Raw genomic sequence first — 13433 nt, forward strand, 5'->3', positions numbered from 1 at the left:
GCTTTTCAGCGTAAAAATAGGTGTCTATACATATGTAAATAAGTAACTTCATTAAAACATGTGTTGATTTATAGAATTTTTGCACAGTAATCAATCTTACTTTTTATAATAACTTTATATTTCAGAAATCCCATTTAATAAGATTTATAAAATAATATTTTATATAATTTAGCATGTTTACTAATACCGCACTTGTATTCTAAGGATTTCATGTATTTTAATACTGAAAATTATATAGTTGTAGATAGTAATTATTGCAGAAGATAATTAATTAATTCACGTGTTTTTAACTTTATATTCTTTTACAATATCTTTGGTTTTAGTTTTATTATTTCTGGAAACTTTTATTATAAGCCTTTTATTCAATAAGTAAACATGATAAGCAGTGATATGTAAAAAAATGGAACTTAAGATTTCTTAATGTGTTTATGAATGTTGTCTATGAACTTGTATTTTTAAGATTTTAAAACTAATGTATCAAGCACTTATAATTAAAAACAATTAGAATATTTTTTTTCTTTTAATAATTAATATCAAAACTTAAAAGAATGTAACTAAAGAAGTAAATTTAACTTTGTTTTCAAGTTTGTAATCTTTTATCTAATAAAACTGAATAATGACTTTAATTAACAACAAATTGTTTTAAATACGTATACCAGTAAAACTAGTTACATAACAAGATTTTATTTTAGTGTGTAGTGTTTGCTTAATCTTTTTAGTTAGATTTGTTTATTAAACTTTGTTAAATCTACTTTTACGTCGCTTTCAAAAAAACATAGTACTAAATATCAAAAAATAATAAAATACTTTCAAAATAAAGTTGTAAATTACGTTTAAATATTTTACGAACCCAATGCGTTTTTTTACCTTTATTTATTATTTAAACACATGTTTAAATTTACAGTGCTCTATATATTTATAATAAAAACTCATTTTTTTTCTAGTTTTATAAAAATTCCAATTAAAGGTTTAAAAAGGTTTAGTTTGTGCTTAATATAACGCTTAATCTAAAAAGAAACTGTTTAAATTAAACATTTTAATCAAAAAACGAAAAAAAAAAACGGTGCAAAATTTACGCTTGGTGATAAACTGACGCCGTGTAAAAATGATGTGCTATGCAAAAGTGAACCAAAGTTCTAAAATGAAGCAGTGCAAAAATGACCCACCGTGCCAAAATGACGCCGTGCAAAAGTAACCCAACGTGCTTAAGTGACGATGTACTAAAGTGACCATCTGTGGTAAAATTTCGCTTAGCTAAAGTGTTCCTCCGTGCTAAAAAGACGCTGTGCTATTCTAACCTGCTCCGTAAGTTGGCAAGCTGTAATTCTATTTTGTCATTACATTTTTCTAAATGTAATAGTTAGCTGGTTTTAAGATTGTATTAATAGCTAGTTTGATCTTAAAATAAAAATTAATCTGTAGCTTGATCAAAAATGTTTTTATTTTTACAGCTCGATAACTGTACTGTTAAAAACTAGTTTATTCACAACTGAAATAATAATTTTCGAAATTGTAGTAGCAATATTACAATTTAAAACAATTAACAATTTTAGTATTTTAAAAGTTAGTATACTACTTTTTACTTGACTATTTGACTTAGTTTTATATTATTTTTAGGTGTTAATACTTATGAGAAATTGTGAGAAAACAATATATGAGTGAACAAACAACTTTTAAAAAAACTTATACAATGTATTCTTGGTACAAATAATCAAATGAAAATAAATTCAATTGCATTGTATCGCGTATAAATATTTAATATGATTTTCTAATAGTGTTGAATGACGCTTTTAAACATGTAATCAAACAAACTTGTATGCTTACACACGCTTAAAATTAGCCAAGCGTTTCTATTGTGTTTTTTGATAATGAAATGTCAAGCTTTATACTTAACCATCCGTATCTAAATAGCTGAAAGCTCTGTCTTATTTTTATACTTGTTTTCACGCAATAGTATTTATCTTGTGAATATTTTTGTGAAATTTACTTAACTTTTGGTACGTTTAGATTTATACAAGATTTTGAACAAAATACTTTTAATACTTGGTCTTTACTAAAACCTCGTTAATGTACCTAATAAAAAGTTCTGACTTAATCTTATGCTATAGTTATTAATAACGTTTTACCTTTATTACTAAAAGTTATAAAAAATTATTTTTACAATTGTGTGTTCATAATCGAAGAGAATGAACTACAATAAACTACATAAATATTGTTATTATTAAAAAATTTATGAGTAACAACGAAAAGCATTGAAAAATAAATATTAAGCACAAATATTTTGTACATTTAAAATAAGCTTTTTTTTTCTAATTAAAACAATTGGCAGAAAATTTTAAGTTTACGTCCAAAATATTGTTCTAAATGTTGAATTGGTTTTTTATATTATTAACAAAACTTTGCTTCCTGCTCTATACAGGAGCAACAGCGCGTTAAATTTTCAAAAATTTCAAGACCACAATCAATACAATGTTTGAAAATTCATTAAACTTTTTATCTTCTTGAAACTGAAACATTGGAAATGATCAAAATGTTACAGCGCTTCAGTTTGAAAATCACTTCAGCAAGTTTACAATGACTTGAAAATTTACTAGCTAATTGATAAATGTTATTTTACTGTAATAAGATACAGGAGGGGATGTTTGAACTTCTAAAAACCATTTTAAAGAGATACACATAACAGTTTAATTGATTTTAACTCTTTGACGTTTCGACTTTACCTTATTCATTATCAAAAAATTAATATGTTCAAAATAACTAAAAATAGAGCAAAACAACTAAAATTATAAGACACGTATAAAATATATACAGTTATACATTAAGATTATAAATAACATGTAACTACGAGCTTAATATTTATACACAGTTAGAAGATATACATGTTTAACCAAAAGTTCTTAATGTGAGGGTAATACCCGATCTAAATATTTGTTTGTTTAAAATTAGATTAACTTCACTTTCGAAGTCTCAAATTTACTATTACATGGTTTAAAAAAAAAGTTGAAAAAAATGCAGAAGTAAGTTTGAAAATAAAGTTTCGCAGTGGCATGACTGTATAACTAATCTCCTAATACCAAGCATTGTGTTCGACGGTTTTTAAATAATTTCTACATATAGTGCTGATGTTTAAAGTTGAAAGTATAGTTAATGATGCTTCGAATTAAATTTAATACTAAATTTTGTTATGCAGGTTTTAATAAAAAGTATTTTAATAAACTCAGTTATTAAACTGTTGCTAATTTGTTATTATTCAATTAAACTTTTTTAAATTAGCAAAACTATTTGTTTTAGAAAAACATAAGAATTATTTTAGCTGTACATACAGTTAATGAAAAAAGTAAATAATTTCTTTAAAAATCAGTTTAAAAAAATGTATTAAGCCAGCCGGAGTTTTTTCAATTTTAAAATATTTATTTCTCTGGTAGAACGTTTATGCTATTTTCAGCAAAGCTACTTTTGCTATTGTACATAACAAGAATTTAAAACCACAACCACAGACAATTCGCTAAAATGTAACCACAATCTAATCCTTTATCACGGCAGTACTAAATTCAGCTTTATAAATCTAGTAGTTTCTAACTACCTTGTCTGTCTAGCGATTTATAACAAAGATTTTTTCGGACTTTAAAGGAAATTTTTGATGGTCTTGCGGTACTATCTGGCATTTCGTATAAAGTTTGTACAATATGAGAGTTTCCGTGGCAAAATAGCTATCAGTCTTAGTTAATATTACCTTATTTAAGAATTTGTTTTTCATGTACTGTTAGATTTTAGTTGGTTTTTCAAGCGTTTTTATTCAGTTAAAATTAATTAAATTATCAAACAAGTTTCTAAACAGGAAGTGTAAATTTATATATATTTGTAAATTTGAAACCTTAATATTAAAATGGAAAACCAAATGAGGCAACTAACATTTTCTGCTGATTTACAAGACAAAGTATTTGTTTTCAAAATCTCAAACGATCTAAGCTTGTCACAAAAACTGAAGACTGTTGAGATACCAGAAGTTTTTACACCGTTGAAAAAGTTTTTCAGAGAGGAGTTACAAGTTTTTACAAATTTTATAGTTAGATTAAATTAAGTTGATTTATTTTCACCAGTTGATCAAGACAAAAGGTCTTTAAAATCTAAGAAACCTTTAAATTTTTTATAAATAAATATTTTTTATAGTTTTAGATAAAACTAGTTTAACAAACTTATTTATTGAAGGTAAAAATAGAACGTCTTCAAAACAAAGGGAGTATTTACGAAATGGTGGAATTGTTACTTCATAATGGAGCATGTGATCGTTTGGTATCTGGATGGAGTAAAATACTTCTGATATCTTTAGAAGAAAATAATTTAAGATATATTGCTGATGCTGTCAGACCTGGTAAGTTAATACGTTAATGTTTTTTTATCTAAAGATTTAATAAAATTCAAAATTAAAGAACATTTTTGGTTTTCTATAAATTAAAAAAATATTAAAGTTAAAGCTTTAGGATAGTTTAATAGTTCAGTATTTAGAATATTTAAAAGGTTAAAAATTTTAATTATATAAGTACTGTAAAAATAGTTGATGATTTTTGTCAGTATCTTAATAATTTCTAGTAGTTTCAGTTTACTGTAAAAAAATTTAAAACACGAATCGTACTTTAGTTATTAAAAAATATATTTTACAGCTCGTGGTGATTTTTTAAACTACAATGAAAAAGATGGACTTTATGGTAAAATTTTTTCTCCAATTATTCTAATTTAATTTTTTATATTAGTAAAATAAAGAACAGTTGTACTTCAAGTTTTATGAGTGATGACGTAAAACTGATAAATTAGTTTACATAAAAAAAAAAACAATCTTATCACGAATTAACTTAAGTATAGGTTTTACATTATTTTTAGTATTTATAATAAATTTAGTGTTTACATAATAGCTATGTACTAATTTTAATTTTTATCCACTTAGAAGAATATTTTCAAAATAGAATTGTATTTAATTTTAAAATAATTTTCACAAGCTTAGAAAATAATGTTATCTGTTTTATAAGTGTCAGAATTTTGAACCTGCAAGTCAGACTTGATCTTAAATTAAAATCAGCTGTTCGCAAAAAATTAATGGTTTTTATTTTTTTTTATTAAATTATGCCACAACCAAAAAAAAAGACTATTAAGAAAAACATTACAGAAGGATGTCTTATTCTTAAAATCAAAGATGTTCTTCTGAACAAATGTGGGATTCTGTCTGATCCGATGGGAATAAAAGACACTGAAGAGATGAATCGAAACGTACCAGTGGTCCATCCTGTGTTGAAAGTGAGTATTGATCACTTTAGAATGAATACAGCATTTGTTGATGGAAGGTACCGAGTTCTTGAAGAACAAAGAGAAATTTACAAACATGCTCCTGTAGTTAATTTTGATGACGTAGTTGGGTTAGCTTTTGTTTGGTTTTTATTACAAAAATGTTAGTAAAACCCTAAGTTTTTGTTTCAGTTATGTAAACAAACGTAAAGTTATCTATTTAAAAAACTTCAGTTAAAGTTTCTAATTTAGAAACTCAAAACATTTAAAATATTAAATTAAGTAGTTACCATAATTAAAGTTTAATATGTCATAGAATGCAAGTTAGATTGAACAAATAAATATTTATTTGTTTCATGTTTCTTATAGTTTATATAAAAATATTTATTAATTAAAAAATATTACTAGAAACTGTATTATTAGCATTACGCTATTATAATCAAAAGTTTTTCGGTTAATTATGAATTTTCTTCCTTAGATAACACTTTACTTAGTATGTTCTCATGTTGATAGCTACAATTAACCAAACTTTAATTGATAAAAAAACATTTTAACAAACAAATTTGGTAATCTGTAACTAAGTTTTACTTTTTTAACTTTTAAAGTGAACATTTAATTTAAACTTTTTTTTTACATAGAAACTAAAGCTTTAAATTATAAATTTAAAGTGTAAGTAGAGAGGTTATCAAAAATAACAGTTAAAGTATGCAGTAAAGTAGAAAACTAAGTTAGAACATAAATTTAAATTTTAGAATAAATCAAAATGAAATCCAACATTCTACTGAGTCAAGTGTTTCTGAATATAAGGAGCCTGGTTACAGTAAACGACGTAGAACCAAACTAAACCCATATATCTTGCTCATTGGTCCAGCTGGTGCAGGAAAAACCACCCTAAGCAAACGTTGTGTTCTTTCTACATTTGATTGCAATCGGTACGCTTTATTCATTCCTCTTATGATTGTTGATCCGCGACAGCCGATTGATCTTAAGTTTTTCTTGATAAGTTTAGGATTAAGATATTTTTCAAGTGGTATTAACTTTAGTGAAACCCAAACAGACGAGGCACTTGCCTGGTTATTATCCAACCAACACAAAGTAACTCTTTTGTTGGACGGATTGGACCAGGCAAGGTTTGAGATAACTTGCATAGAAGAGTCTTCAAGAGTAAACGTTCATAAAAAGTATCTACCTTCACAACTTCTTTTCCTTATTCTGTCGCGAAAAATTTTACCTAGCGTGAGACTTATATTAACTTCAAGACCCCATTCTGTTTTAAACTTCAGTGATTTAATTAAGCCCGATTCTGTATTGTATCTTGACGATTTGTCTGAATCTAATATGAAGGTTCTGATGTCTTTTTATATCCAAACAGGAGATGTTAATCAAATTGTTTCAAAACTTCAAGAAAAGTCTCCAAGAGTCCAACAACTTATTTACTGTCCAATTTTTCTACGGCTTTTTGCTATGCTTGTCAATTTATCTGGTCTTGATGAAGTTTGGAAAACAATAAGGTCAACTGCAAGTCTTTTTGATGAGCTTCTGAAAAGGCTTCAGGATTGTGCTCACAATGCAGGAGAGATTGAAGACACAAATGTCATAACTAAGATCATGGAACTAGCTTACAAAAAGACCATGCAAGGATCGGTTGTCATTGATCAAAATGATTTGACTAGTTTGAGAATTGATCCCAATGAAATTCAGGACCTCGCAATCGGAGTCCATGGAGATTCAAGTTCAGCCTTGGTTGGACCAAGATTGTTCTATTTTGCTCACCAGAGCATACAGGTTATTTTTGTTTTTGTGCAAACATATATCTTCGCTAAAGTTTTAAAAATTGATAAAAGCTTTTGAAGTTTTCATGAATAATATGATTTTAAATTTTAAATTTTGTATACTTAATTTTAGCCTTGTTTTTATAAGCTTAATTATCTAAGGCTTAATAAGTCAAAGCACGGCTAGAAGCAGGAGTATATTTAAACTGATTAGGGTTTCAATTGTATTATAAAATAATTATTTTACTTCCTCAAATTATATTTATATTTATTTAGTAATTGTTTATTATTAATATCTAACGTTTAAACCAGTTTGTAATTTTAGACACATATTTGAAAAATAGACAATGATATAAAAAAATTCAGTAGTTTTTATTTGTTTTAACATTACAGTTACATCTCGTAAATCTACTTTAGTTATGTACTTTAGAATTCTCTAATAGTACAACAACTTTAAAAACCTTAGTATTGTAATTTTTTCATGTATTGAGTTAACACTATATTAATTTTTTTTCACATAAATTTCAATTCTAACTCAGCTCTATATTGGTTTAAAAACGGAGGTTTCCCAAACCTTTTTTAAAGGCGCTCTTTAATAAAATTTAAAAAGCTGTTGCCCGTTAAACAAGATTTCTCAAAAAACTACAATTAAAAACGCCTGAGACCTTTTTTTATGGCTGTTCATCATCAACTCAATCATTTCTAAAGCATGTCTCAAGTAATGGCCTTGAATTTTTTTCTTTTACGGCTTGTGGCTCCCTACATTTCCTAATTTTTTCCATAATATCTAGTATAAGTTTCAAAACTACCATTAAAAACACTTAAGACTTTTTTTTTCTCTTCACCATCAACTCCAGAATATCTAGTGTAACTTTCAAATTATGACGTCATTGCCCCCTGTGGCCCTTTTACTGCTCATTTGATTTATTGCTACGATTTTTCTGTGTCTTCCTAAAGAAAAAACTAGTGATAATTGAAATTAGTTTGTAAAATTTTAAATTTTATGATGATAAAAATTAAAAAGTAGTTGCAAACGATATTTGTTACAAAATAATTACAAATGCCTGTTAATCAATTAATTTTCATTTTATAGGGATGTTTATGATATTTTTTCTTTTGAGATTTCAATTGCTTTATTGATATCAATTTGTTTTGTGAAAAATATAAATTTATAAAATAAAAGTTCTTTGCTAGGTTATTACTAAGAACTAAAGATGTCCTACTCAACTTTATACGTATAATAAATTTTTTTTAGAAACACGGTTTACGTATACATACAATTTAAATGAAAACTATTTTCGTAAACAATAAAAAATGGGAAAGTTACGTAATTGTACTTAATTAAACGCGTTAAAAGAAAACAGGCAATATAGTAGGTATATTTGCTACATTTCGTTTAGTTATGTTCTTTCGTTTAGTCACGTACTTATACTGTAAAGTTCAGATAACTAGTTAAGAACTCATAACAAATTCAATGTCAAAAACTAGTTAATGAAACTAGTTAGCAAATATACACTCATAAACAAAAAAAAAACTTTGGCTTATTCTATACTTTAGATACTTAATTTGTACAAATTAGTACATGTGATATATAGTATTTAATACTTACGTTTAAAACTATTTTTATTTACAATGTATACCAGCTTTTTATTTTCCTTTGGTTTGACATTGTTTTTGAATGTTAATGTTTAAGAAAGAAAATCAAAGTTAAAAACAAAATCTTTAGTTTTTACTTAGACCTTAGAAAACCTTTTATTCGATTAATATTGGAACTATAATACGCAAATATTTCTTTACATTTTGATAAAAATATTATTAAGCATTAGAAATAAAAAAAGTAATTATGCTAATTTTCATTGAGTTTTAAGCTTTAATTTACAAAAGACAAAACTTAATAAACTAAATAAAGTACAAAAGAGTTTAAAATTAGAATTAGAAACAAATAAAACCTCTAATAGTAATAAAGGTTTTTATGAATCAAGATAAATGATTTTAAAAGAAATTCTGATAACGGTTAAACCTTTTTCAATAATTGTTTTTCATTACGAATTAGTACAATATTTAAAAAAAATCATGTTGTTTTGATAAAACAATCTGATTTTATTATTACGTTTTTTGTGTGTTTTCCTCAAGAAAAAAACTGGTGATAGCTAAAAATTAGTTTGTAAAACTCTAATTTTTCTGAAGATAAAAATTCAAAAGTAGTTGCAAACGATACATTAACAATTACAAAAAGTTTTATTTTACAATTACAAAATACTTGTCATTTGAATAGTTTACACTTAATAGGGATGAAGTAAAAAAATGTTTTTGTAGTTTGAAGTTTCAGTTGTTTTGTTCATATATAGGTGTTTTATAGAATATACAGTTAGAATAAGTTTGTTTGGTTATTAGATTTATTTTCTAATGTTAATTTAACTCTTTTTTCTAAAAACAAAAAGAGTTACTTAAACAGAACTTATTGTGATGAGTACTACATGTGTATGAATTAAAAATAAAATTGTATGTTTTCAACTTGAGGTATTTTAAAACGTTAGTAGAATATAAAAACTTAATTAGTTTTAATTCATTTCTAAAAACTGTTAATTAACCAAATAATATTTCAAACAGGAATATTTAACAAGCCAACACGCATGGATGAAACTTGACTTCAACAATTTCTGCGATTTTTTACAACGAATTTTTCCTAAAATTGATGAATATGGCCGACCAGTTAGAAGAGATGATTTTGCAACTGTGCGTATGTTCACAGTTTCATTATTGAACGTTCTAGTGTTTGGTTAGTTTTTCCTTATTTTCTTAAATTCGTTTTATTCTTAAGGTGGAATTTAATTTTATTTTGTGTATTTATTTAGTCTAAAGTTTTCAATACACAGAGATTAAAATGTGCTACTTTATTTGTTTAAATTTGTACTGTATTTTCAATACCAAAATAATTGTTTTAGATAATGATGAACTGAAAAGAAAGAAAGTTAAATTTATTGAAAAGTCAGCAAAACATATTATTATTTGTCATACAAGTTTTCATTATAACGAAACTGATCGTTAGTAAAATTGTTTGAAAGTTCATTTAACATAAACTTAATAAACTAATACGTATAATTTGATAAAATTTATCCATAGCTCGTAATATTTAAAACTAAATGTAAAGTAAAATTGATTTTAGATAATAAAATTAATTAATCACTTTAAACTTATTCCTACATGTTTAATTTTGTTTGAGTTTGTTTAAGAAGCGTTATCTGAAATTAAAAACAGTAAATTACTAAAAAAACACAAAACTAACGTTGTTAAGCTTTTTGTTTAAATTAAAATCATAGTAACTTTATTTTATATGAAATAACACAAATTGTTATTTAAACTAAATAAAAGATAAATTTACTTAGTAACAAACCAACAACAATAAATTACAACAGTAGTCGAGCATTCAGAAGTAATCAGAAAAGATTACAATGAAATTTGTGGTCACAACATAGTAAATGAACTGAAGTCAAATTTAAAAAATCACAATTTTGATATTTGGATCGAAAACACACGAGTTACAACCGACGTATTATTTATAAGTAACTTTGTAACTCAAATAAACGAGTTGAATTTATGTTATGTAAATACAATTAATCTAAAGAGGATGATAAGAACTTTATCAGTATCAAATATCAAAGTTTGTTTTGTTAGGATTTAAAATATTTTTCGAATTATTATTTTGTTTTTTTAATATTGTTTAGAAAATTTAGTGATATTAAAGTTTATTTATTTTTTGTTATTTTAACGTTATAAATAAATATCTAAAAATAGTTTTGAAACATTTATTTATTTTTTGTTGCTTCGGTAATTTACATTTTAATAAGATTTAGTATCGTGTCAGTTAAATTAACAAGATCATATAATATTTAAGAAATTTATTTTGTATCTAGATAAAGCTATTAGTAAATACATAACATGATATTAAAAGTTTCATCAAAGTAATGTTAAAAATAATTAAAAAGGTTGAATTGTTGAGTATGTATCATAATCAAAATTACAATGATGATTTTATTTCATTGTTTATCAACTCCATCAATGAAATCCAAATTAAAAAGATTGAAATCAGTTTGCGTGGTAACGATGAAACAAAACTAAGAATTTTTAAAAAATTTCATGAGAAAATTTCAAACTTTCAAACAAACAACATCGCTTCTGATGATGTTAGTTTTTAATTTAATTATTTATTAACTCAAGTTAGTATAATGTTGTAATTTGTGATATAAATTGTTATAAATTATTTTCAAATGTAAAAAGTTTTTAATTTTCATGACAGGAAGTTGAAATCAAAATAAGTGAATATCGAACCTTATTTGTAGCCAAATTAAAAAGAGGACAACCACCACTGTTTACTAATCTGTTAGTTTTTTATTGAAATTAAGTTTATTTTGTTACAAAAACTTTTTTGTCTTATAAATAAGTAATTGCATTAAAACACTTTAAATTCTGTCATTTCGGTTTATAAAAAGTATTTTGATGTATAATTTGAAAGCTATGTAGTTGTTGAGCGTTGTTACTCTTTTTTTTTTATTTGCAAATATAAAATTGCTTACTTATAAATTGTTAGTACTGTGCATTAGTTCTTAGTATTTTATTACAATTATTTGTGCATTTTTATTATAATTATTTAATTAAAGTTTTTAAAAGTGTTAACACATATGTAACTTAACTGCTTCTTGGTTTAATTCTAAAATTAAATTATTGAACAGGTTTCATATTGTCTTACTTTTGTTTTAAACAATAAAACCACTGAAGCAATTAAATCACGTATACAATTTACGATTGTTTTTCAAATCAACAGTTTTTAATTATTAACTCAACACTTATCAACAGTCGTTACATCACAATACTAGAAGATCACGATTAAATATCATCAGATGACTTAAGTGTTACATCATGAGAATAGTTCAACTATCAAACAAGAGTATATGTAATATAAACAATCGATTTCGTAATTTTCAGTTTTTTTAGTTAATATATTGATATTTTTTTATAAAGTTTTGAAAACTACATAAAAAGTTTTAGTAGAGTTGAATGTTTATTTAACTACTTTTTCTGAAAGTAGCAGATAGTTATAAAGCTTTTATTCAAAATTCTTTGCTTAAAATTGCTTCTACTATTACGTGTTTACTTTCAAACTTTACTTTTTATTAGTTTAATGTTTATGAGCTGTTTTGTTGTTTGTTTACACTTTTTTTGTTATTTTTTATTTTCATTTATTACCAAAAACATCTTACTAACTAAAATTTTTATCAAAAAACTATGTTTCATTAAATGCATAACCTTTTGAAAGAAAAAACTATATATAAACAATTTCTCTTCTTTCACAAAAAAAACAAAAAAAAAACACTTTCCTTAATGGTTCTTTAATGTACACTTTTAACACTATCTATTGAAAAAGTAATTTATTTTAATTATAAAAGTGATAGATATTGTATTAAAAAACTTCATGAGCACATTAACTAAATAAATGTATTTTATTAGTGCTTTGCTTTTTTTGATATAATTTTAGTTTAGTGTTTTTCTAGTATTTAACACAATTTTTTCTTTGATAACTGTGGGTCTAAAACCTTTTTCTGAAAATTAAATTTTGAGAGAAACGTTTTCTAACAAAAATAGTAGTGAGTTACGAAAGGCTGCCGACCCTGAGCAAACATCAAAACATTTTGTGACGTAATACAACCAATTCTTACTGATATTTTAGTTACTTTGTTTTACTTTCTTTTATAAAATAAAATAACTTACAACAGCTTGCTTTATGTATCGGGTCTAATTAAATATCTAATGTCCCGTAAATAAGTTATCTGATAATAACGAATTTAACAAACTTATAATAAAAGCCTATTTAATTCAAATTATTTGCTGTTGTATTACTCTTGACACCTGCTAGTGGATAGAAAATATTGTAAGGTAAAAAATTAAAACATTTAATAAACATTCGTCCATTCTTATAAACTGTAAGTTGACGTGAAAAGTATCTGAAAAATTAGATTATGTTTTTGCAAGTGATTTTACAGCTAACTCACTAATTAATACAAAACTATCCAACTCACTAAGTTAAGCGTAAGTAATTTTGCACTTTTAATTACAAGAAAACGAGGTTCTTTTACTCTTAATTTATGTTTAAAGTTCTCGTACAAAACATTAGGTACCTAACCTATTGCTTACTAGTAGCATACTTATTTTATTAGCCGTGAAAAGTTTAGTTTAACACCGATGTTATACTAGGGAACGGGTTACAAATACTATCAAAAGAGCTTTTATTTATTGAATATAATGTTTTTAAACAAAAAGTTCTTAACTAGAAGAGTTTAAGCTCTCGTGCAAAAGTGAGGTTTTTGCAAAAGTGTCGCTCTATGCAAA

General features: G+C 25.0%; 1 protein-coding gene across 1 annotated transcript; it reads left to right on the plus strand.

Annotated features, from left to right (window-relative positions):
* Window positions 1-3879: 3879 nt before the first annotated feature.
* On the plus strand, window positions 3880-12233 carry LOC145842508 (uncharacterized). The gene is made up of 11 exons (XM_082949965.1): window positions 3880-4048; window positions 4210-4372; window positions 4662-4706; window positions 5162-5408; window positions 6030-7062; window positions 9660-9828; window positions 9995-10093; window positions 10466-10710; window positions 11036-11233; window positions 11347-11429; window positions 11904-12233. Exons 1-11 carry the CDS (start codon window positions 3887-3889, stop codon window positions 11935-11937), a joined length of 2478 nt encoding a protein of 825 aa, XP_082806091.1. The 5' UTR covers window positions 3880-3886; the 3' UTR covers window positions 11938-12233.
* The last annotated feature ends 1200 nt before the right edge of the window (window positions 12234-13433 follow it).

This window comes from Thalia democratica, chromosome 8 (genome assembly GCF_965202585.1).
Source record: "Thalia democratica chromosome 8, ktThaDemo2.hap1.1, whole genome shotgun sequence".
NCBI lineage: Eukaryota > Metazoa > Chordata > Thaliacea > Salpida > Salpidae > Thalia > Thalia democratica.

Bases quoted from the DNA above. Each gene is read 5' to 3' on its own strand.
- LOC145842508 (XM_082949965.1), top strand. From the start codon at position 3,887: ATGGAAAACCAAATGAGGCAACTAACATTTTCTGCTGATTTACAAGAC. The intron at 4,049-4,209 runs GTTTTTACAAAT...TATTTATTGAAG, and splicing joins TTTTCAGAGAGGAGTTACAA to GTAAAAATAGAACGTCTTCA. The intron at 5,409-6,029 runs GTTAGCTTTTGT...TTTAAATTTTAG, and splicing joins AATTTTGATGACGTAGTTGG to AATAAATCAAAATGAAATCC.